Raw genomic sequence first — 24,819 nt, forward strand, 5'->3', positions numbered from 1 at the left:
GTCGGAGTCACGGAGCTGCTGCGCATGCGCGGTCTGACGGGCCGCCCCGTTCTACTCCGCCGCGGTCGGGTTTTCGGCGGGTCCCGCCCATCGCTCCGCGCGCGGGCAGGGAAAGGGACCAGACTGCGCCGCGGTTACTGCGCATGCGCCGCGCTCCCTGAGCCGGGAGCCGTTGTGAGGGGCCGTTGGGGCCGTTACTCGCTGCGGGGAGGAGCCGCTATAGCGGGAGGGGCTGGGACCCGCCGTCCTGCGCTGCGGGTGGGTCCGGCGCTGGGTATCGGGGCGCGCCCGCTGGGGGCGGGTCCGGGTCCGGCTGAGCAATGGCCCCCCCGCCGCTGCGGTCGCCCCCCCCCCCCCGGTCGGGCTGTTGGCGCTTCCTGATGCTCGCGCTGGCCTGGGGGGGGGAGCTGGGTGGTGCCGGGCGCACAGCGGGGCTGTGAGGGGGCTGCAGAGTGTGCGGGGGGGGGATTTGAACACAGGGGGGCTGGCCTGAGGGGCACAGCGATGGGGGGGCGGTTCTGGCCGGGGCAGTTAGCGGGAGGGGCCCATTGGAGACCTTGCAGGGGGGAGCGAAGCTTTTGGGCTTTTTCGGTTTTTAATTTTGATCTTTTTTTTTTTTTTTTTTGGTCCTCAGTGCTGGTACCTCTCGCACCCACCCCCGGACCTGCCCCCCCACTGCTGAGCGCAGGACAGTGACACGGCCCCGGTCCCCCAGCCCAGCGGCAGCCATGGCTGCAGAGAGCCCCGTGGAAAGTGTCCGGGAGGAAGCGCCGCGTCCCGTCTGTCTGGAGGATTTCACAGCCCCTGTCACTCTGCAGTGTGGGCACAATTCCTGCCAGGCCCCCCTCAGCCCTCAGGGCAGAGACACTGAGCAGCAGGGACCCCTCCGGCCCAACCGGCAGCTGGCAAACGTGGTGGAACTAGCCAAGCCGCTGAGTTTCCAGGCAGCACAGAGAGCAACATGGGGCAGAGTGTGCGGGGAGCACCAGGAGGCTCTGAAGCTGTTCTGTGAAGCGGATCAAACTCCCATCTGTGTGGTGTGTGACAGATCCCAGGCTCACATGGTGGTGCCCTTACAGGAAGCTGCCCAGGAGTACAAGGTACAGAGTGGCTGTCCAGAGTGATGGGAAATAACATTGCATTTTAATTACAGGCTAACTTCACTGACTGTTACCAGCCACAGATGTGAACCAACCAGTGTGAAGCAGTGGTCTCCAGCCTTTTAAAGTATCACTTTTTGAATTTAAGTGCAATCCAGGATCTACCTCAAACCCAAATGCCCTTGCCCCACCTCCTTTGTGACCCTTTTCCGAGGCCCCGCCTCTGCTCACTGCATCCCTTCTCCCTCCCTCATCTTATCTCCCTTTCATCAGGCAGGGGAAGAGGGTTGGGGTGCAGGAGAGGGTTCAGGCTCTGTAAGGGAGTTTGAGTTCAGGGGGCTCAGGGTTAGAGAAGGGGCTTGGGGTGAAGGAGAGGTACATGACTACAACAGGGATTCAGGATACAGGCTCCAGCTGCACACTGCTTACCACAGGTGGCTCCTCTTTGGTGGTGCAGTGGGGCTAAGGAAGGCTCACCCCTGCACCACTCTCAAAAGCAGCCTACAGACTCCCTCTGTGGAGATAGAATGCAGGGTGGGAGAAGGAAACAGCTCCAAGGCAAAGGGCAGGAGATATGCAGCAGCAGGGAGAGGGGGCAGCTGATTGGTGGCTGGTTGGTGACCACTTCTGTAAAGCCTTCATGATCCAAGAGATGCTGTAAAAAGTAAATGTTCTGGCTTTGTGGAAACTTATGTCAAGTCTTTACAGATACCTGATGTGGGAAATGTTTCTCTGAGGCTCTAAATCCTGAAACCCAGCCCTCACTGGTGGCAGGAAGGGTGTTTGCACTAGGGAAGGTGTTAATAATCAGAGAGGTTTAGATTGCAGGAGCTACAGGTCACTCTGTCAGTGAGCTGCCTTAGGACTGGAGAAGAGGAGGTTACAAGCTGTTACTGATTGGATGAGCAGGAATAATAATCTGTCATTTGCCTTATAGATCCGCAATGACATCTGGGCCCCGCACAATACCCAGCATGGGAAAGTCCCTGCTCTGAGCAGATCGCAGTCCAGTTAGACAAACTGTGGGAAGGGAAGGTGGGGCAGCAAGTTGCTCATAGTCGCCAAACACATCAGGGATAGAGTTCGGTCCTGAACCCTAGTCCAATTGTTAGACTACACTGCTCCCTGTCCCTCAGCATCACTGAACAGCAATGAAGTGTGGCTGTTAGGAGAGAAAGATGCCTTGATAAAGCCCTAGGCTTGGCAGGGAGAAGAGGTTTCCCACTGGAATGCTGAACTTCAGGGCTGCTCTGTGAGGGGTTAAACTCTGATGCAGCAGCTGGCACTAGATGAGGTTGCTGGGCTGGATGCTGTGTGGGGCCCCGAGCACCTTCACTCCACCCATAGCAGGGTTTCAGGAAGCACAGGTCTATGCCAGGCAGAACTGGGATTCAACTGGATTGTAGCAAGAGTTCAAACTGGTTAACTGATGAGCTAATGTTTATCGGTGCCAATTACCGGTTAAACTCCCCACTGCCCCAGAAGTTCCCACTTGCCTCTGGCAGCTAACGTCAGTCTGCAGCTGCTGGGCGTTCCCATTGGCCAGCAGTTCTTGTGGCCACCGTGGCAGACCTCGCAAGAGATCCCTGGCCCCAGGAGAGCCCATTTCCGCTGCCAACCCTGCCTGTCAGCAGGTTAAAAAATACTGTCACTGATAAAATTGTAATCGGTTACGTGATTAGTATTATTAACCACCTGCATCATTCTTTATGAAGGTGCCACCACCGATCTGTCCCCCATGCTCGTAGGTGTCCTGCTGCATCCGCAATCTCCTCCTGTGTATTATTCTATGGACAAAGCCATGTCCAGGGCTGAGTCCCTGCTGGACAGGGGCAGAGTTCCACAAAACTGGGACTCTCTTAAAGGCAGACAAATAGGCTCCCAACATCTAATGTGGTTTGCCCTCGTGCTTATTTCTGTTTCTTCAGGAAAAATTGGAGACTCATTTGAAGACTCTGAGGGAGGAGAGAGAAAAGCTGCTGAGAAGGAAAACAGCAGCAGAATGGAAAAGCCAGGAGTTTCTGGTAGGTGCCTGTGGCTATGGACCAGCAGGGACTGGCAGTGGAAGGGCTGAGTTCGGAGGCAGACTCCTGTGTGGCCTTGTTGAGGTTGGGCTTGTTTGTGTTTCTCCTGGATCATGAATTGCTGGGTGAGATCCATATGTAAAAAGGCCTTGAGCATCCATGTCCGTGCATGAGTTAATGTCCATCCTTTGTGGCTTTCCCAGACATCTTCCCCAGGTGAGCTGAATGTGCCCCTGAAGGACTGTCTGCTCACTTGGTGTATTAACATGTTTGCTTCTTTTTCCTTCCTGGGTATCTCTGTCAGGCTGGTGCTGAGTCCTGCCCCCTGGTGCTCTGGATATGAATTCCCAGAGCCCATGAATAACAAAAGATGCTGCCCATGACAGACATGGGAACATCCCTTTCAGAGGGACACGGGGCACAGGAGATGCTAGAAGAGACATATCTGCCTAGTAATCACAAAGAGTCAAATGTTGCAAATTTTAGGGTTTTCCAAGAAATTCTCCCTATTGCGTGCTCAGCTCCCTGTGAAAGGGCCATGAGCTCCATCCATGCCCCTGACCAGCCCTTTCCCTGATTTCACACAGAAATGCACCCAAGCCAAGAGGCAAATGATTGTAGCTGAGTTTCAGCAGCTGCTGCAGTTTCTGGAGGAACAAAAGCAGCGACTCCTAGCCCAGCTGGAGCAATTAGATGAGGAGATTGGGAGGTTCCAGATTGACACTGTCAGGAACCTCTCCGTGCAGATTTCCCGTATCAGCGAGAGGATCGGGGAGCTGGAGGGGACATGTCAGAAGCCAGTGAGTGAATTCCTGCAGGTGAGACCGAGGGACAAACATCCCAGCTCCTCACACAGTGAAAGGAGGCTCCTGAATCACACGTGCTCGGTCCCAGTTGTCAGATCTCAGTGTAACACTTTGTGCATTGCTGCCATGTGAATGACTCTTGTGCTTTGTAGAGTTACAGGCACAGATCTATTAGAGATGGCAAAGCCCCATTCACTCAGGGGATCCATGTTCCTGGGGCCAAAGCAGGGCCTCTCTTCCCAGGTTTGCAAAATCCCTTCTCAGAGGTCCCTTGTGTGTGTCCAGTGGGGCTGAGATTCTTTTCTGTGTCTTTTTTTTTTCCTAGGACATCAGAAGAACCCTGAGTAGGTACGTGGCTCTCACTCCCTTCACACTGCACAGAGCAGGGAAAAGGCTTGGAGCAGATGTTAGCACCACATCTCCCCAGAGCTCTACAGCCAGATGTTACACATAAATATCTCTGATGCATTTAATTCGGAGGGTCTCATCCTCGCACTTTAGTCTCTGGAATTCCCCATTCAGGGCACAGTCTGACCAAGTGTTTCTTAGAGCTGTCACTTCCTTGGGGATTGGTTGCCACAGGACTGTGGGGTGGAACATGGGCCTGTCACTGCTGGGCACTGAGCATATTCAGCCCAGGACAGCAGGGATCAAGAGTCTGTCCCACTCGAGGGCTGTTTGGAGACCTGTGTGGAAGGAGCTGGGTTGAGGGGAGCTGGTGTCTCAGTCTAATCCCTAGTGGACAGATTCCTTCAGCCCTTCACATGGGAACCTCCTGTCCCTCAGCATCTGCAGGCCAAGGAGTGAGTTGGCCATGGAGACTCTATTCCCCTTTACTCCCCCAGCCAGTCTCCCCAGGCCAGAAGTGAAGAACAGAAATGGGATCTTTGAGGGGAAGGTTGCATGGCCATGGGATGCGTTGCCCCCGCTCTCATGCTGGGAGAATTGGAGGAATTCTAACACCAGGTCTGTTAGAGCTGAGACTTACTAGCCAGAACTTATCAGCAGTAAACGACATACAATCACATTGAATTGTTTCTGTCCAGGTGTGTGATGGGGCAATTCCAGCTGCCGGAAGAGATTTCCCCTGAACTAGAAGAACAAGTCAGAGGTTTCTCCCAGAAAACGATTGCTCTATCGGAGACTCTGAGGGAGTTCAAAGGTACCTGGAAGGGATGGATGAGGGGAAAGCAGTTCAAATATCTGTGACTTGAATCTGGAGAATGATGGCCACATCAGTCTGCTCTCCTTAGAGACACTGAGCGAACAGACCCAACTGCTTGCAGAGAGAGCCAGGGGTTTGCAAACTTTGAACCTCCTGTGACGGACTGGGCTTTGTCTAGGCACAGCTTAGGGCGTCTGTCAGGGCGAATTGCTCAACTTCGGGGCTCCTTACAGTCCCCAGACGGGTGACCTCTCCAAACACGCCACAAACCAGTCCCACAGAGCGCTTCAGCTTCCTGCCTGAAGCCTCACGAGCAAAACCCCTCCGGCACCACAGCAATATCCATTCCCCAGATGGCCCCAGGCCTCATTCACAGGTGGGTGGTCTTAACACCCCTTCCCACCTATCCCGAACAAGTTCTGTCCGGTTCCAAGAAACCAGCCACAGATCCCTGGTCATCTTACCCTCTGGATCTTACCCAGAAATCACGCTGAGCCAATCCTTTAGCGTCTAACATCTAAAGCAAAGTTCATCATCTAATAAACCATCTTGTTAGTCTTTAAAGTGCTACATAGTCCTGTATTTTGTCTCAGCTACAACAGACTAACATGGCTACATTTCTATCACTATTTAACATCTAAAGGTTTATTACTACAATAAAGAAAAGCATGAGAGTAAGGTTGTTAAAGGATAGTACATTACGTACATCGAATCTCCCGGTTCTCGATGCAGGCTCTAACAGAGATGTTACAGCTGCTGGCTTAAGTCCTTGTTGCGCATCCTAGGGTCAGGATGGGTCCACAGTTCTTTCCGGCCCTTCAGTCCCTGCACTGCTGCCTCTAGGATGAAGTGCTGAGCTCAGTACCAAGATGGAGTCAGCCACATGGCCTATTTATCCCTCCTTCCTGGTCTCTTCTTGGCTACAGCAGGTCACCTGGCCCATGGCCTATCCCTGTGTTCCCTGCTGGTAGCCCCTAGATATGAGTCATCACTCTTGAGGTGTGTCCTTGGCCTATAGAGGGCTATTGTTCCAGAGCTTTGCTTGTTAGCTTTGCCCATAGTTCAGCCACATATAGAGAAACATTTGGTATCCACACAAAGTACATGCTTATAACTTCACATACCAACATTATACAATCACATGAATAGCATATGTGAAATCAGAAGTAGGCTTCTATTTGACACCTCACATGGCCCCCCTTTGTGCCACCTCTGGTGCCAACATTTCGCCATGGGTGCAGCAATGATCTGGCTGCTCCCCTCAAAATCCAGTGTGACGGTGCGTTGGGGGTCCCCCGTCTCCTGCACCCCGAAATGGCATGAACAGACTGTACCAGCCGGTGGAATAGAGGAAGTTTATTGCCTCTCCAGGATACAGCACAGCACAGATGTAATCTGGTCACAGAGCTGGGCTAGGATGCCTCAGGCCCCCTTGAGATGGGGGAGACTGGGCCCCTAAACTCCAGCCCCTTTCCCTAGCCTGTCTCCTCCATGCTCCCAGACAGCCAGCGACTAACTAACCCTCTTCCAGCCCTGCCCCCCAGCCAGGGCAGCATTCCACCTTCCTTTGTTCCTCTCCATGGGGGGTGTCTGGCCACTGGTTTGCATAGTGACTCATCCTGTTTTGCTGGGTCGTGGTACCCCCGGCAGCCAGTGGGGGTTACCCCAGAGCCAGCAGCTGGGCCCCCACTACGTCACAGTTCTCCCCCCTCCGAGAGCGAATTGAGCAGGGTCACTCCGCTCGTGACCTAGGGAAGTTCGGGTCCTCTGCGTGGGAACCCGCCCTGGGGACATGGGTGCTCCCCTTGACTCGGGCCGGCCGTGGCGAGGCCCCACATGAGCTGGCTTCCCTCTGTCCACTCGTCGCCCCGCTCCAGGGCGACTGGCACAGGCCTGTCCTCGGGGGTCACACCCACCCTTCCGCGCGCCTTGATCTCTGGCCAGGGTCTCTCGGGCCGGGGCCATGAGCCCAGTGAGCCTTCTCTGGACAGCCAGGGCAGCTTCCACCCCCGATGCTCCATCCAGGGAGGTCTTCCCTTCCCATAACTCTCTCAGCAAGCCCAGAGGGTCCTTTATCTGGGGTAGAGAGCCCCAAGCCGCTTTCCTACTGTCTTGGGCCTTCCCGCCCCTCTGGCAGGAGTCACAGGACCGGCAGTACCGCTGCACGGCTGTAAAGATTCCCGGCCAATAGAAGTGCTGGAGCAGCCTCAGCCGGGTGCTACGGATCCCCCGGTGGCCCCCAACGGGGACATCGAGGGGCAAATACAGCAGCTTGAGGCGATACTTTCGGGGGACGACCAGCTGCCGCTGGACCCTCCATGCCCTCACCTTCCTGGGGTGAAGCCATTCACGGAACAGGAGTCCACGCTCCTGCAGGAATCTCTCCTGGCCACCTCTCCCCCAGGACTGAGCTGCACGGAGGCCAGCCTGGTCCCTCAGCCTCTGCAAGGAGGGGTCTGCCTGCACCTCAGCCTGGAATTCAGCCGCTGAGGTAGGGATCGGGACCTGTTCCCCACCTTTGCCTAGGTCCGGAGTCCCAGCCTGGCTGGACCCCGTGTCCACTGGGATGGGACCCTGAGGACGCTGCCAGGAGTCCTTCCCTGGACTCACGTTGTCAGCCCCCCGCTGGCTCTGGCTCCGGGTAGTGACTAGAGCCCGCTGGGATTCATGGGGCCACTCCTCTAGGTCATTCCCCATCAGCACCTCGGTGGGCAAGTGCGGGTGTACCCCCACTTCCTTGAGGCCTTCCTTCGCCCCCCATTTCAGATGCACCCGGGCTACAGGCACCTTAAACGGGGACCCATCTATGCCCTTCAGGGTCAGCTGCGCGTGGGGTAGTATCCGCTCCGGGGCCACTATGTCGGATCGGGCCAGAGTCACCTCCGCCCCCATGTCCCAGAAGCCCGTCACCTTCCTACCATCCACCTCCAGGGGTATGAGGCACTCGCTCCGCAGGGGCCGTCCTGCCCCCACCCGGTACACAGAGAAATCCGCCTCCTGAGAATCAGACCTCCCAGGGGAGGTGCACTGAGCATCCTTCCCCTCTCTCTGAGCTGAGGTTTGCCTGCCAGCCCCTGCCTCTGGGGCAGCCTGCCCTTCCTCCCGCCCCAGCCAGTTAACCCTGGAAAGTCCCCAGTCCTGGGACCTGGTGCACTGAGCCCTCTTGTGGCCTTTTTGCCCACAGCGATGGCAAGTTAGGCTTTGGGCTGTCTCTGTCCAGGCCCTGGCTGGTTCTCTGGGGCGCAGACGACCTGTTCCTTGGTCTCGCCCCGTAGTTGACTCCCTCCGTCGCTCAGCCGAGATCCGGTCTCTGCACGATTCCCTTTCTGTCCGGGACTCCCGTTCACACCCGGACCGGCTCTCCGTGAACTCGTCCGTCAGCCTCCCGGCCTCCTGGGGGTTCTCTGGTCTCCGGTCCTTGAGCCACAGCCTCAGTTTGGGTGGGCACGCTTCATAGAACTGCTCCATCAGGACCAGCTTGAGCAGCTCCTCTGCGGTCTGGGCTCCGACTCCAGACACCCGCTTGCGGCCGTATTGCGACAGGCGGGAGGCCAGATCCACATAGGTCTCCCGTGGCCCTTTCTGTACCCCACGGAACTTCTTCCTGTACATCTCGAGGGTCAGCCCGAACTTGTGCAGCAGGGCCTCCTTGACTCGGCTGTAATCCCCTGGCTGTAGGTCCTCCAGCTGACTGAGAACTCCGGCCGCCTCTTGGTTCAGTGCGGGGATGAGCTCCTGCAGCCAGTCAGCTGGGGGAACCCGTTGCAGTCCACAGGCCCTCTCAAAGGAGCTGAGGAACCCGTCTATGTCGCCCACGTCCTTCAATTGGGCCACCACGAGCCTCTCCAAGCGTCTGGCAGTCCTGGGACCCTGGGGCCCATCCGCACTTGGCGCAGCCGGTGCCCCGCCAGTTCTCCGCTCTGCCATGGCCAGCTCATGCTGCCACTGCCTCTCTCGGTCCTGGCGGTCCCTCTCTCGGTCCTCTACTTCCAATTCCTTGATCCGCAGCTGGATCTCCAGCCGCCGTAGCTCCGCTGGGCTGGCCCCTGTCCTAGATGGGCTATGACTTGCAGGCCTCCCGGGAGATGCTGTCTCATCTCTCCGTTGGGTTCCAGCGCTCCTCCCCCTCTCTGAGCCTGACACACTCTCAGGGGGGGTCTGGCTGCTTCCCCTGGGGACAAGATCCTGGCCCTGTGGCTGGTCATTATCTTCCAGCTGGGCAATCAGCTGGGCCTTGGTTGCTTTCTGCGCAGGCAAGCCCCTCTCTCTGCACAGCTCCACCAGCTCTGCCTTCAAGAGTCGGGCGTAGGCCATCTGCCCGCGGGTCCCCTCGGTGCAGACTCACCAGTCTAGTGCTGCAGCGCCCCACGATTCCCAGGAACCGCTTCGCTCTGTCTCCAGCATGCCTGGCTCCAGGGCTCTTGCTTCTACAGCGCCTTGTCGCTCGCCGCTGGAAGCTCCATCCACGGGGTGCAGTGCATCCCACTTCTGACACCAGTGTGACGGCGCGTTGGGGGTCCCCCGTCTCCTGCACCCCGAAATGGCATGAACAGACTGCACCAGCCGGTGGAATAGAGGAAGTTTATTGCCTCTCCAGGATACAGCACAGCACAGATGTAATTTGGTCACAGAGCTGGGCTAGGATGCCTCAGGCCCCCTTGAGATGGGGGAGACTGGGCCCCTAAACTCCAGCCCCTTTCCCTAGCCTGTCTCCTCCATGCTCCCAGACAGCCAGCGACTAACTAACCCTCTTCCAGCCCTGCCCCCCAGCCAGGGCAGCATTCCACCTTCCTTTGTTCCTCTCCATGGGGGGTGTCTGGCCACTGGTTTGCATAGTGACTCATCCTGTTTTGCTGGGTCGTGGTACCCCCGGCAGCCAGTGGGGGTTACCCCAGAGCCAGCAGCTGGGCCCCCACTACATCACATCCAGTAACGTGACACCTCCCATTCAGAGATCAAAATGGCTAATGTTATTGTGATAGCAACGTGTTCCAACACCACAGCTTCAGGTTATGATAAGAGGCAGTAAGTGAATGAGAAAACAAGTGGGAGGGGGTGAGGTGGGAAGACTAAATCTCATTTACTGCTTGTCTCTCCTGGGACAGGTGTGAGGCTGCAGGGATATTGGCTCCATTGCTGGGAGGTGCCCGAGTGAGAGAGGAAATGAAAGTTTCAGACTCTTTCATACTAAATACCTGAGTGTGAATTTGTCTGGTTGCTAATAGAATTGAAACGCAGAGTTCAGCATGGGGACATTATTATAAATAGGAGAGCCTGGAATCTCACCTCTCTTATCCCTTCCCCCACCAGACACTCTGCCCTCTGCACTGGTGAGAGCAAGAGGAAAATCCCTGGGAGCTTTCAGACAAGGTGAGTTTGCTGTTGGAAATTCTTTAAGTCATGTGAGAATTCCTGTGAAAACATCTTCATGGGATTGTCATTGAAGTTACTAACCAAACCCAGCGACCATGGTGCACAGAGCCCTAAATCACCCAGTGATCACTGAGGAGCCCCAGGGTGCTGCATGGGGACCTGTGGACATTTGGAGAAACACTGGTCTATAGGTTTGTGATGCTAAAGGGGTGAAGTTAAAGCACAAAACGGACAGCACCTTCAGGCTCAGATTTCACTGCTCAGTCAGTTTCAATATGGGGTTGGTTTCAAACAATAAATAGGTTGAAAGGCTCCTTCGCCCAAACTCCCTCCTAGACCCCTCTATCTGTCCTGCATCCCAAACCGTTACCCCAAGCATCTTCCTCCTCCCAATGCCCGTCCCGGATCCTCCATTTCCTGCATTTATGTCATGGAGAAGTGCAGCTCTCAGCCACTCCCCTTTGCCCCACTTTCTATTTGCCCCACTCCCCCCCCCCCCCCGCCATGAAAATTTGGCCCACCTCTTCGAATGGATACGGCTCAGTGAGAGCCAATAATTGAAAGCTGAAGCCAGACTGTTTCAGACTAGAGAAGAGGCACAAATGTTTGATAGGGAAGCGGATTAGCTGCTGAAACAAATGAACAAAGAACAGGTGGATTCTCCCATCTCTTGATGTCTTCAAATCACTGGGGGACTTCCTAGAAAATACACTGTGGGGAAACAGCTTTGTGCCTGGGTAACCGGACTAAGTGTAATGGCTTGTGCCACTGAGGGGGTCAGACTGCATGACTGAGGATATCTTCTGCTCCCGTGAATCTTAAGATCTCATCCTGCTAACACTCAGCACAAGTGTTTAATAATAAGCACACGTATTTAATAATAACACCACCATTCAGATGCTTAACTTCACTGATTCTCTGTTGTGGAAAGGGTTTATAACGTCTCTGTGAGATGAGAGCAAAGTTTGTGCTGCAAATCTGTGAATGAATACTAAGGGTTTTAAATACAACAGCCGGCATTTAACTTATGTCCATGTTCAGGCAGGTGAATATGTGGCTTATCAGAAACACTGGGTGCTGAGAACTAAATCCCATTGTTGGAGACACAGTAATCTTGTAACTCAAGCCAGGTACGGAGAGAAATTAATATGGATTTGGGATCTAACTCCCGTACGCTGTTCATAGAATATCTAGACTAAAGCTTTTGTCCACAGTGGCAGAATCTAACACTTGTCACGTCACTAGGGACAGAGTTTGGGGAGAATGAGGGTGTGGAAAGGATTAAAGCCCCTTCTAAAATGTCTCTAATTCACCTTCTCCCCCTGCCAGGCTGCAGAACACCCATGTCTGTCTCTAGCTCAGTTCCCAGCCTTCAGAGCCAGGGACAGGAAATGGTCGTGGCGGAGCCGGTGAGCTTTGAAGAGGTGGCTGTGTATTTCTCTGAGGAGGAATGGGCTTTGCTGGACTCGGGCCAGAGAGCCCTCTACAGGGATGTGATGCAAGAGAATTATGAGGCTGTGAATTGGCTGAGTAAGGATTTTTGTCCCCTTGGGTAACAGAAGCTGGGTGGGCTCTGGAGCAGCTGGGTTGGGTTTGGATCAGGATCATTCATTGTCTTTGCCCTCAATGTCATGAGTATCTGCCCCAATAATCCTGGCTATTCTGTGAAAGACTGTCCCCTCCGTGGCCCCTCCCAGAGAAAGCAGGTTGAGGGACTTAACAGTGGAGCTGCTCTTCCCACAGCTAAGGTCTCACTGCGCTTCCCCCCCTATGTTGCCCATCTTATGCCTTGACTGGAGGTGTGAGAAGAAGGGCTCAGGCAGGAACAGCAGGTACTAGAGGTCTGGCTCTGGATCAGGGTCTGGCTGATCTTAGTGCCTGCAGGTTCCCCTGGTGGCAGTGGGCCGAGCCACTGGAAGGTGGGTGCAGTTCCCAAAGTCCTTTCTGCCTGTAGCTAATCTCTGTGACATGCTGTTCTTGCCAGTGAGAGGGGCTGGATGCTGGGGCTGAGGGGAGGGTGGATGAGGCAGTTCACATTCTGTGAGTATTTTGTCCACGGTAGCTCTGTAGTAGAGATAGGTGAGCAGAGCTCCTCTTGCATTTCAGGCACAGGCTGGGCCTCCTTTCAAAAGTTCAGCTTCATTCTCTCTGGGGCTCTCTTGCCTCTGTGTGCAGTGGAGATAAATCACATCATCTGTGTTGTGTTTTTAGAGTGAAATATCTTTGGGTAGGGACTTTTTCTTCCTGTGTGAATATCTGGCTTCATGCTCAGGAGACCTGTGATCAGTTCTCTGCCCGTCACAGTCTTCCTGTGTGACCTTGATCAAGTCCCTTAGACTCTCTGGCTGTGTCTAGACTGGCAAGATTTTGTACAAAAGTGGCCGCTTTTGCGCAAAAACTTGCCACCTATCTACACTGGCTCCTTGAATTTGCACAAAAACACTGACAATCTAATGTATGATTGTCAGCGTTCTTGCACAAATACACTGACGCTCCCGCTCGGGAAAAAGCCCTCTTGCACAAATGCTTTTGCGCAAGAGGGCCAGTGTAGATAGATTAAAAACTGTTTTGCGCAAAAAAGCCCCGATGGCAAAAATGGCCACCGGAGCTTTCTTGCGCCAAACCGCGACTAGGTTGGCACTGATGCTTTTGCACAAAAGCTGTGGGTTTCCGGGCGGATGGACCGGGCTGTGAGGGGGGCTGAGTTGTACCCTAGAGAGTGCAGCAGAGAGCTTAGCTGCCCTGGGGAATGAGCTGGGCCATTCCCAAGGTGGGGGAGTAATGCATCTTTACTGCAGGTGAGTGTGTCCTGGGATCTTGTACCAGCCAGAGCCCAGTCTCTGCAAGGTGGGGAACAGAGCCTCTCTGGGTCGGTGAGTCGGATCCTGGCTCTGAAAGCAGGAATGGCAAAGACCTTAATGAACAAGATCAGCACTTGGCTTTTTGCTCTTCAAACAGCATTTCCAGTCTCCGAAACTGATGTGATCTCCTGGGTGGAGCAAGAGGAGGAGCTGCGGGTCCCAGATCCTCCGAGCTGTGAGGAAGGGGAGATCATCAGCAACACCCAGACAGGTGAGCAATCAGATAAACTGACTCAAACCAATTTCTGTCTCCTTATAGCAGATGTAACTTGTGTGTTTTCATGAAGTCTGACTGACTGTTCAGCTTGTCTTCAACTCCAGTAAGAGTGTGGTGGGCGAGGAAAGGCTGGGTTCTCTTCTCTGTGGAAGGGTTGTGAAGGAGGACAACGAACTCAGCTCATGATAATTTGACCATTATTTGAGCGTGTGTCCCCTTTTCTATTCCTCTTTTAGAGTTTCCTTGCAGTTCATCGTGGAGAATAACTCCTGTGTGGATCATTCCTCTATTCCAACAGGTGACGGGACACTGACTGAGAACCATGAAAAGAGTCTTCAGCAGGAAGGACTGGAGCAAGTGTCTCCATGTGGACTATTATTGAGACGATCTGAAGGATATGTTTTCCAGATACGTGAGCAAGGAGAGAGCTGTGAGAGTCAGCATAGCCCAGAAAAGCAGCAGGGAAACCATCTAGGAGAGGGACAGGGTAACTCCAGGAGCACAGGGGAGAAAAGAAACACAGAAACCGTCCAACAGGAAATCCCCCATCAACAGTCACCCTGCACGTGTAGTGACTGTGAAACTCTTCCTGAACATCAAAGGGTCCATACGGGAGAGAAGCCCTTCAAGTGCTCTGACTCTGGGAAAAGCTTCAGTGAGCACTCACACTTTACAAACCATCAGAAAATACATACAAGAGACACACCCCATAACTGCTCTGACTGTGGGAAAAACTTCAGTACAAACTCACACTTGGTTATCCATAGGATGGCTCACACAGGAGAGAAGCCTTTCAATTGCTCTGACTGCGGGAAAAACTTCAGTCGGAAGTCAAACCTTGTTGCCCATAGGAAGAGCCACACAGGAGAGAAACCCTTCACTTGCTCTGACTGCGGGAAAAACTTCAGTAGTAGCTCAAGCCTTGTTGCCCATAGGAGGAGCCACACAGGGGAGAAACCTTTCAATTGCTCTGACTGCGAGAAAAGTTTCAGTCAGATTTCACACCTTGTTAGACATAGGAGGACCCACACAGGGGAAAAACCCTTCTACTGCTCTGACTGTGGGAAAAGCTTTAGTAGTAATGGAGAACTTATTACCCATTGGAGGATCCACACAGGAGAGAAACCTTTCAATTGCTCTGACTGCGGGAAAAGCTTCAGTCAGAAGTCAAACCTTGTTGCCCATAGGAAGAGCCACACAGGAGAGAAACCTTTCAATTGCTCTGACTGTGGACAAAGCTTCAGTTTCAGCTCAGACCTTGTTAGACATAGGATTACCCACACAGGAGAGAAACCCTTCAGCTGCTCTGAGTGTGGGAAAAGCTTCAGTAGAAGCTCACACCTTGTTAGACATAGGATTACCCACACAGGAGAGAAACCCTTCACTTGCTCTGACTGCGGGAAAAACTTCAGTAGTAGCTCAAGCCTTGTTGCCCATAGGAGGACCCACACAGGAGAGAGACCTTTCGATTGCTCTGACTGCGGGAAAAGCTTCAAAAGAAACTCAGACCTTGTTATCCATAGCAGGATCCACACAGGAGAGAAACCTTACAGTTGCTCTGACTGCGGGAAAAGCTTCAGTCACAGCTCAAGCCTTTTATACCATAAGAGAACCCACACAGAAAAGAAACTTTTCAATTGCTCTGACTGCGGGAAAAGCTTCAGTCAGTGCTCCTGCGTTACTACCCATCAGAATACATACACGAGAGTCGCCTTATAAAAGCTCTGATTGCAGAAAAGGCTTCAAACACAGGTCAGACTTTGTTAAAGATTAGACAGTCCACAGAGGGGAGAAAACCATTCAGTTATTCTGACTGGGAAAAGCTTCAGTCAGAGCTCAAATCTTCTTAGCCTTTGGAGGACCCACAGAGGAGAGAAACGTATACCCTGAGTTCCCTTTAAGTTGCTTGGCTAGGTGGCTGTGGTCCCAGAAGACCCCCTTGGGGAGGGCCTCCTGGGTTACTGATCTGGCCACTACCAATCACCTTTCTGCTCTCTGGGGCTTCTCACCACCCGGTCCTGCTGGGGCAGCTCCTTGGCCAAGGCCCTGAGCTGAGATGCCTGCCCCCACCCCCGTCTCTGAGCAGCGGTACTGATGCTGAACCTCTTCAGGTCTGAGGAGAGAGCAGTTTAGGGCCCAGCTTCCTGGGATCGGGCTCCCCAAATGGGATCAAACCCCAAAGAATGGGGCAAGCCCCATTTAGCAATGAAAGGGGAAAGTGCACACCCATTGCTCCCATAGGTAGTAATTGTTTACACTAGGCTTGATAGTAAGTAAAAGTGGTTTTATCAAGTACAAGCTGTAGGATTTAAGTGGTGATAAGTGGGAACAGGCAGAGCAAAGCAGATTATAAACTCAAAGGTAACAAAAAATGCTTTGTTAATGCTCCACTGAAACTTCAGTACAAACTTTTACAAACTCCCCCTAAAACCTCTTTTCCAGCTGCCCCTCCAAACCAGGGCTCTCCCCGACCCTGGGGTCTTTGGCTCCTTCCTTCAGATGCAGCCCAGCCAAAATATCAAGTCCTCCAGGTGGATGTTATTTCCAAATAACGGCTTGCTGTGTAGACATGCACTGTAATTCCGAAATAAGGCTGCTGTGTAGATGCACCCCAAGGGTCACTGACCAGTGGCCTGGGCTCCCCATACTCAGGAATCCCAGTGTGGTTTCTTTGGTCCTAAGTCCGGCGTCTGAGGGCTGCAGGAGAAAGACCTGGTGTGGACAGGGAAATCCCAATGAACCTCCTGGCAGAGCGTGATTGGTCCCATCTCAGAGCCCTGGTTCCGTCTCTGGGTATAGTTCCTGCTGGGCTTTTCTGGACCACTCCAGATCATTTGTTTAGGTGAACTTGTGTTTTTGTTTTAGTACAATGACATAGTTAAAAAGTTCTATAATACAGACATGTAACGAGGCAAGAAATAAAGCAGGTTTAGCCACTGCAGAAGAAAAGGAGTAAGTTTATTTATTTCCTAGATTCTGAGGCTTAAAAGATTTCCTTATGTTTCACTCTTATAAATGTGAACGTGTTGAATAACCTACCCTGTGTTGTGGGTTTTCTCTCTCTGTGAAGGCCTTCAGGTCATGCACTTTGATCTCTGGTGAGTTAGATGTGCAGACAGCACAACACAAATGAGAACTTACCAGAATAAAAGCGGCGAGGAGTCCTGTGGCACCTTATAGGCTAACTGAAGTGTTGGAGCATATGCTTTCGTGGGCAAAGACCCGCTTGGTCAGATGCACTTCAGTTAGTCTATAAGGTGCCACAGGACTCGTCGCCGCTTTTGCAGATTCAGACTAACATGGCCACCCCTCTGATAATTTACCAGAATGTTCATTGTATTTTAACCATATGCTAGCCTTTGCCACAACTTCTGTGTGCAGTTTAAGCAATGACAATGGTCAGTATCTCTCAGCAGTGGGGCTGGAGCAAATGAAGATGGGGGGGCATGACACTTGCCCTGACATTGTGACATCCCCCACCTGCCCTCTGGAGATGCCCCTGTCTGCAGGTTTCTATTCTCCCAACCAAAGCCCTCCAGGCCAGGTACAGCTGAGCTGGACCAGCTACAGCCTGGCCACCGGGCTGCTATCTCAGTGCAGACCTACCCAGAGTGATTCCTTTTGATTGGTAGTCTCTCCACTTTCCAGCCCCCCATGTGTGAGTGCTGCTCTCTAGGGGTGCTTGGAAGAGTTGGGCTGGGGGCAGGGCCGGCCCGAGCCATTCTTGCACCCTGGGCAGCGGGCGCGTGCTACATGCACGCTTCCGCCCCATGGTGGCAATCTATGGGGGCACCTGATGTGGCGTCCCTTACCACTTCAATCAGGTGCTTCCATAGGTTGGCACCCATGCCTTAATCTGGCCCTGGCTGGGGGTGCAAAGTGCCAGGCAGAGCGGGGTGGGGTTTGTCTTTGTTTCTCCTTTGCCAATAAAGCAGACGGTTAGTTTGTCCCACTCGTGAGCTATGTCTACACTCATGCCTTCTTGCGCAAGAAAATGTCCACACTGCCCTGTGTGCTCTGTGCTTTTGTGCAAGAGCGCCCATGGCAGTGTAGGCGCTCTCTTGCGCAAGAAAGCTTTGATGGCCATTTTAGCCATAGGGCTTTCTTCCGGAAGAAATCCCTGCCGAGCATCCACACTGCCCTCTTGCGTAAGAGCTCCTGCGCAAGAGGGCTTACACCTGTTAAAAAAGAGCGTAGCTCTTGCGCAAGAAGCCCTCTCTTACCACGCCATACTGTAAATTTCCTTGAGCAAGAGCTGGCGGGCAGTGTGGGCGCTCTATGGATTCTTGCCAAGAACGGCTGTACTTGCTAAGAATCCACAAATGTAGACATAGCCCTGGTGTCCTTTGTCCTGCAGTAACTGGCTCCTACCACCCCATGGCTGCTGCCGGAGATCCCCAGCTGGGAACCCCTCTCCTGATCTGTGGGGCTTCGGTCGTTCTATGCAGGAAACCCAGGGCTGCATTAAGGCATGGGCTAGCCGGGCAGCTGCCCGGGGCGCCTGATATAAGGGGTGCTGTGTGCCCCTTACAGCTGATAACTGCCATCAGGCACCACGTGTCTGTATCACAAGCTGCAGCAGCTCCCACCAGCCACCCTGCAGTGACCACCCAAGGCAGGGGCCGCGTTAACCCCTGCAGCGCTGGCCAGAAGCACCCTTCCACCCGCGGCTGCGGGACCCTGCTCGGCCTGCTCCCGGCGGCACCAGGCTGAGCACCAGTGGCAGTGGCCAGGCAGCAGGAGGCATGTGCCTTGCTGCCAGCTCGCTGCGCCTTCTCCCACGTTCCAGGCGGGGGCTGGGCCATGCATGCGCCCTTCCCCAACCTAGGGTGCAATTAAGCTGTCTGCCCAGGGCACTGGAATGGCTTGTTCTGACCCTGAGGAAACCCCCTCCGAGGGGGAAGCAGGGATATTGCTGTGGTGTCCCTGAGAACAATCAACCCACTTGTCTGTTGACCCAGGGGACAGCAGCCAGTGGCTAATTTCCCCTTCCTCACCTGGGCGGGGACAGGGCTGGGAGTGAGGGTGTCCTGTTTCTCAGGGAGCTCTGACCACTGGGCTGGGACCAGACTTGGCAGAAATCTTTCCCAGAGACACACAAGCTGGAGAGATGTTTGTGGGGAAGCATTTTGTAAATGTCGATGGATGTAAACGGTTCCTGCAAGTGGGGGTTTGAAGCTTTCATTTAAAAATTTCCTCTGTCCTGTTGTTTCTGCTCTGTGGTGTTATCCCATTTGTCTGCCATGCAAATGGTCTGTGTCAAACCCAGGTGGAAAGAGCCCCCCTTTTTCTCCATTCAATTCCTTCTCTGCTCCCTCAGGCCCACTCCTGTCTCTCTCTCTCAGCCCAGCTGCTTTGCTTTCTGCCCAGGTGTGTACCCTTCCCTGGCACTATAATACCATGGGAAGGGATCCTTTGCCAGCTTCTTAACTAGTAGCTCATTTAGGGCATGTTTACACTTCAGGGCAAAAGTCAAACTGAGATACACAAATAAGTAGCTGAAGTTGTGTATTTGAAGTAGCTTAACTTGGCTTTTGGCAGGAAGAGACCTTTCCCTACTCTTCATGAAATGGGGGTTACTGGAGTCAGAGTAGGAAGTCTGCCAATTTGTACTTAATTTGAAATAGCAGCTTGCTGTGTAGACAGGCACTTTATTTCCAAATAACACTCCAGTGTAGACATGCTCTTATTGTCCCATCACAGAGCTGATGCTGAAGGACAGGAAGCTACAGAGTGCTGAAGGGGACTAATCAGATACTGAAGTATTTTTTTTCCCTCCCCTTTCTTTGTTGGGGGAAATTTGCTTTTGTTCTCCTATGAGGCTGGAGATGTCAGTTAGTGTCCTCCCTCCTACTAGAGAAATCAGAGACTTTTCCTACCTGAGAGCTGGAGAAAGCTAAGACTGAATGCCATGTAACTAACGGGAGGACATTGTCTAGCATGGGAGTCAAGTGTTTGTCTAGTAAACAGGAGTTCTTTGGTTCAACTCCCAGTGGTACCTTGGTGTAGCCTTTGCTCACATTTTCTTATGTCTTCCTGGGACACAGAGGAGTCCTCCCCTGGCCACCCATGGAACTGCTGGTTCAGGAAAAAGCTGATTGGGGAGGAACATTGGGAAGAAGGAAACCACAAGCCTGGAGCGGGTACAGAGGCTACTGTGACTGGTACTGGCAAGGCAGGGCTCTTGCTGCAATTGCTGGGACAGAAAAGCCAGCACCACATGCCCTTGTGATTCCCTCCTGTGGGTGGGGGGTCAGCACCCAGAGATCCTGCAAGTGCAAAGCTCCTACAGCTATAGTAGCTGCTTCAGTGGGGCAAAAGGCCTGGGCACAGTACTTATAAGGCAGTACTTGTGGGAGAAGTGCTGAGGTTGTGTGTTCAAACCTCCCCTGGAGTAATGGTTTCTACTCCCTGCTGCTCTGGCCCCTTCCAGTGAATGCTGTGTTTCCAGTTCAGTGGAGGGTCTTTGTTGCCCATTTTCTCCTCTTGCCTTCAGCCATTGGAGAAGCTCATGAACAGAGACAAGCTACTTTGTCCCATTTCCCACTTCTTTTCCTGGGCTGACCCAGTGGCTGAAAGGGGCTGCGGCTGCTGACGGGGTGGGGAAGATGTGCAACAGGACCCTAGCCACCCAGCATTCACTCTGATGAAGCCATAATATGTGCAGTGGGAATTTTCACTTATCCCATCCTCTGGGGTGGAATCCCAGCTCCCCCAGCGTTCACTGCAAGGCCTGGGTTCCCAAACTGGGGCGGGGGATGCCCCCCGGAGTAGGCATGAAGAAATTTCAGGGGGGGGGGAAATGAGGTGACCCAGCTGTTTTTTTCTTTTGTTCCTCAACTTTTGCTGCTATTTTGGATATTTGCTCAGTTTCTTTGAGGCAGTTGCCAAAGTAGCTCAGTTGGGAGAGCATTAGACTGAAGATCTAAAGGTCCCTGGTTCAATCCCGGGCTTTGGCAGAAACCTTTGCCAATATGGCATAGTCTGTTTTGGCATCTCTCCATCTCTGGTAAGCAAACATCTGCAGTCAGAGTTCAAAGCTGAACCAAGAGGCAGGAATTACATCATAAAGATGATCATATTTCAGGGATAGAAACTAGAAAGGGGATTTCATGACACCTCAGAGGTTGTTGACACAGGAGAACAGAGCTCTTGGCTTCAGCTGCTCCCAGCCTTGCAACTCTGTTTTTAATTCCATGCCCCCAGAAAGGAACAGTAACAGAGCCTGCCTAGGACTAATTCTGAGGCTTCCCCATACGAAGGACACACTATTTCTGTTTTCTTAGACTGTAAGTTATTCAGTTGATTTTTAAGCAATTTCAAAATAGTTTCCAAGTATAGACATGCCCTTATAGTCCTGGTCTTCACAACATCCGCTGGCAAGGAGTTCCACAGGTTGACTGCACTTGTGTGAAGAAATTCTTCCTTTTGTTTGTTTTCAACCTGCTAATATCATGGCACACCCTTAGTTCTTCTATTATGGGAACAAGAAAAATACCTTTCCTTATTTACAGTCTCAACAACAGCCATGATGTATAGACCTCTATCTTATCTCCCCTTGTCTCCACTTTTCTAAGGTGAAAAGTCCCAGTCTCTCCTCATGTGGCAGCTGATCCAAACCTTTCAGCATTTTTCTTGTGCTTTTCTGAAGTTTCCAATGCCAAGGTATATTTTTGGGGGGGCAGGGGATAAGGCAACCACATTTCCAGTCAGTGCTCAAGTTGTGGGCACCACGTGGATTTATAGAGATGTAATATGATAGTCACTGTCTTCTTGTCAAGGCCTTTTAAAATAATTTCTAACATCACATTTGTGGCTGCACATGGAGTGGATGAGATCTCTCCAGCTGTGACTTCTTGTAGCATATTCGCTTTCATTTAGTATGTGTGTTACTAATTGTTTATACTAACTATGGCAGCTGATTCAAACTTTCATAATTTTTGTCGTGCTTTTCTGGACTGTTTCCAATGCCAATGGCAGCTGCCTGCATGAAGCCCTCCCCCCTCCTCCACTCAGGCTCTTATTTCCCCAGGCACCTGACATCTGCAGCCTGTGCAGGAAAGGAGCTACCTGGGAAATGTGCTGGGGTGTTGGCCAGGGCTCAGCCAGGTGAGTCTCCCAGCCAGAGCCTGCCTCTGGCACCCCAGCCCCTCCCTTCCCATGCTGAAAGAGCAAAGACTTGGCAGAATTCATGAATATAGAGGAGGCTATTTCCCCTGACTGGGAGCCCAACCCCGGCCGCAGCAGTGGAAGTGCTCAATCCTAGCCACTTGACAGACACAAACCTGCAGTGTTGGCTCAGCTACACTAGTCATCCCAGGTCACTTTCTCTCCCTTTCAGGTTGTGGGTCTGTTCTTGGAGAAGGCGCATGATGCCAGCATAGATGCTCCCCAACACTTCTCCCCTGGCTGCACCCTCAGGGCCGGAGATGTGGACCTGCCCCTCTGCATCATGGGGGATGCTGCCTGCCCTTTGCTCCCAGGCTGATGAAGCCCTAGACAGGACACGTTGCCTAAAGCCAGGAATGTATCCCAGGTGACAGCTCACATTTTCCTAGGTCCTCCTGGGACACAGAAGAGGCCTTCCCTGGCCACCCATGGAGCTGCTGGTTCAGGAAAAGGCTGATTGGGGAGGAACATTGGGAAGAAGGAAACCACAAGCCTGGAGTGGGTGCAGAGACTGTTGTGACTGGCACTGACAAGGCAGGGCTCTGACTGCAATTGCTGGGACAGGAGAGCCAGCACCACATGCCCTTGTGATTCCCTGAGGGGGGTCAGCACCTAGAGAGCTTGAGGGTGCAACCTCTGCAGCTCCTGCAGCCATGGAGAGTGAGGGTCTGTGGGCAGCAGGTGCTTCTCACTTGTGGTTTCCTTCTTTCTAAAACTCCTCTCCAATCAGCCTTTTTCTGAACCAGCAGTTCCATGGGTGGCCAGGGAAGGCCGCTTCTGTGTCCCAGAAACACATAGGAAAATGTGATTAAAGGGTGTCAAAAGGGACCACTGGGAGTTGAACCCAGGATCTCCTGTTTACTAGACAGGTGCTTTAAGCCAACTGAGCCATGGTGCCCTCCTCAGGGAGTCTGGTGAAACTGTTCTATTCCATGGTCCCAGACAACATCTTTGACTGCCAAAGTGCAGCCAATCCCCATTTCCCTCCAATCCTGGGGGTGTCTGGCTCCCTAGGCACAGAAAGCTACAGCTCAGTCGGCAGAGGCTCTAACATGCTCATCTCCCCCAGCCGCTGGGGCTGTAGAATGGCCTTTGCGGTTTGGCCCAGATGTGGGGAGGGAAAAGTACAACAAACATTAATCAGCTGGCTTATAAATCCCTTGGTCCTAGGGTTTGGGTTAGAGCCCCAAGGAGGGGGCCTGGCCTTCTTCAATTTCCTCCCTTCCTGAGGGCACAGAATTAACAAGAGAAGATTTCTTAACCCCACAGCAATCAGAGTTGGCCAAGGAGTTAGCAACAAATTTTTTGTCAACATTTAAGTAGAGGCAAGGAAACCCTCAGGGGTGTTTCTGTGTGTTTGTAGACCGAGGTTCATTCAAGTGGTTTTTTTTTTTTTGTGGACATGCCCCGACCGCAGCCCTAGAGACTCTGGAACAAAGAAGACACATGAGAAGAACCCAACTTTCTTCCTTTTGCTGTGACATGGATGGATCTAGCTCAGGTTTCACTCAAGGGGTCCATCTGCATGTGAAGTACCTGTGTCGGGATAACATATAAATGTATTAAAAATGATTCCCCCAAGTGGAAGTGACTCCCCATAATTTGTTCCCCACAACTTAAAGTGTTTAGATTTATTATTATTATTATTATTTGTTAAAATTGTTAAATGTTTAGATTTATAATTATTGCCCCTCTAGAATATAATTTGTTAGGAATGTAATATTAGGTCATGTAACTTAAAACTGTTAAAAATATAATACCATGTAGCCAGAAACAGCTCTTCTCTCTGTGTCCCAGGGCACACTCAAACTTATTGTTACACAATTGACGCCCATTCTCTTCAAAGCATTGTGAAGCAATTAACCCTAATCGCAAAGTGAAACATTGTAACTATAACAGTAACTAACTCAGCACTCAGAGAATGTTTTAAGAAATGCCACCCAGAAACCTGTGACTTTTTGTAACTACAACTCTTGTATATGTAAAGTTTTTATTATACAAAATACTGTATGGGAAACATTAATTAGGGAATGTATGTAAGAGAGAGAGAGTGCTTGGACGATGAATGAATGGTTTTGAGAGGTGCCAGCCTGAGAATGCAGCAACAAAGGGCTGAAGAAGGCGTCAGGTGCCAGGGCAACCAAAAGGTGTCAAGTGGAGAAAACAAAGTACTGGAGGCCCACCCTATGAGATCACTGATGAGCACCTGACAGCCACCCTGAACGTGATGCAGCAATTCCCATAGACTGGCATAGGAAGAAATTCCTATAAGAACTGGACTAAAAGACTATGGAGTCAGAGTCCAAGGTTCTGCTGCCAGCCCACCAGGAGCTTCAGATGCGCATCTAATCAGGACTTCGCTCCCCACTACCCTCACTTGTGTACAGAATACCTGGCCAGTATTCTGTCACAAGCAACTTCCAGGCTGGTAACTATAACAACTACACAGAACCTGGATGAATGATTGAATCAATGTTTATATATATATATATATTTATAAGGGTTAAGTAGTGATAGGAATAAGTAGTTAAACAACGTTGTTTGCTTCTATCTTTTCTTTATTCTTTATTATTATCTTTACAATAAATGTGGCTTTTTGCCTTATCCCCCTCATAAGATCCTGCTTGCTTTTATTGGTACAACACCTGTGACAGCACCTGTGCGCTTCTGCCCCTCATCAGCAATGCCATATACTTGGGGGAGCACGTGCCCCGAGACTTATAGAAGGGACTACCTGGACTAGCCACCCTTAGTCAGGCTCCCTTCGATAGCTCAGCTGGCAGAGCAGAGGACTGTAGTGTGTGCTTGGCAAGTGATCCTTAGGTTGCTGGTTCAACTCCAGCTCAAAGGAGTGATTGTTTTCCGCCTGGCCTTAGCAGAAGGCAATCAAGGTGGTTGCCTTGGGTCCATGTCTTCGGAGCTCTCCACTGCAATTGAGAGAAAGATTGTGGGTACAAGCTGCCAATCACATTTCTTGGGCTGCGCAGGTTCTCTACACACAAAAGTTCTTTTGGAACAATGGCCGTTATTCCACAATAACACTGCAAGAGTCTACACAGCAATTCCGTTATTTTGAAATAATTCTGAAGTAACAGATGGCTTAT

The 24,819-nt window shown here is 52.1% G+C and overlaps 1 protein-coding gene and 2 non-coding genes across 7 annotated transcripts; 2 read left to right on the top strand and 1 right to left on the bottom strand.

Annotated features, from left to right (window-relative positions):
- Positions 1-28: 28 nt before the first annotated feature.
- Positions 29-24,307, top strand: LOC149522980 (zinc finger protein RFP-like). Of its 5 annotated transcripts, XM_089771227.1 has the most exons (12): positions 49-258; positions 635-1,100; positions 3,029-3,124; positions 3,712-3,942; positions 4,256-4,278; positions 4,789-4,896; positions 4,977-5,092; positions 10,406-10,465; positions 11,798-11,998; positions 13,427-13,540; positions 13,845-21,211; positions 21,579-24,307. In XM_089771227.1, the coding sequence occupies exons 2-11, from the start codon at positions 729-731 to the stop codon at positions 15,263-15,265; spliced, it is 2,742 nt and encodes a 913-aa protein (XP_089627353.1). In that variant the 5' UTR covers positions 49-258; positions 635-728; the 3' UTR covers positions 15,266-21,211; positions 21,579-24,307. The 5 variants fall into 5 exon arrangements, with proteins under 5 accessions (XP_089627357.1, XP_089627353.1, XP_089627354.1 ...); XM_089771231.1 differs by lacking the exon at positions 21,579-24,307 and having other exon boundaries at positions 29-258; positions 13,783-13,994; XM_089771228.1 differs by lacking the exon at positions 4,789-4,896 and having other exon boundaries at positions 51-258.
- Positions 20,433-20,505, top strand: TRNAF-GAA (transfer RNA phenylalanine (anticodon GAA)). The gene has a single exon. It is a non-coding gene; the product is annotated as a tRNA-Phe (tRNA).
- On the bottom strand, positions 22,539-22,613 carry TRNAT-AGU (transfer RNA threonine (anticodon AGU)). Its single transcript has one exon. It is a non-coding gene; the product is annotated as a tRNA-Thr (tRNA).
- Positions 24,308-24,819: the final 512 nt, after the last annotated feature.

This window comes from Pelodiscus sinensis, chromosome 19 (assembly GCF_052426305.1).
Source record: "Pelodiscus sinensis isolate ZL-2025 chromosome 19, ASM5242630v1, whole genome shotgun sequence".
NCBI lineage: Eukaryota > Metazoa > Chordata > Testudines > Trionychidae > Pelodiscus > Pelodiscus sinensis.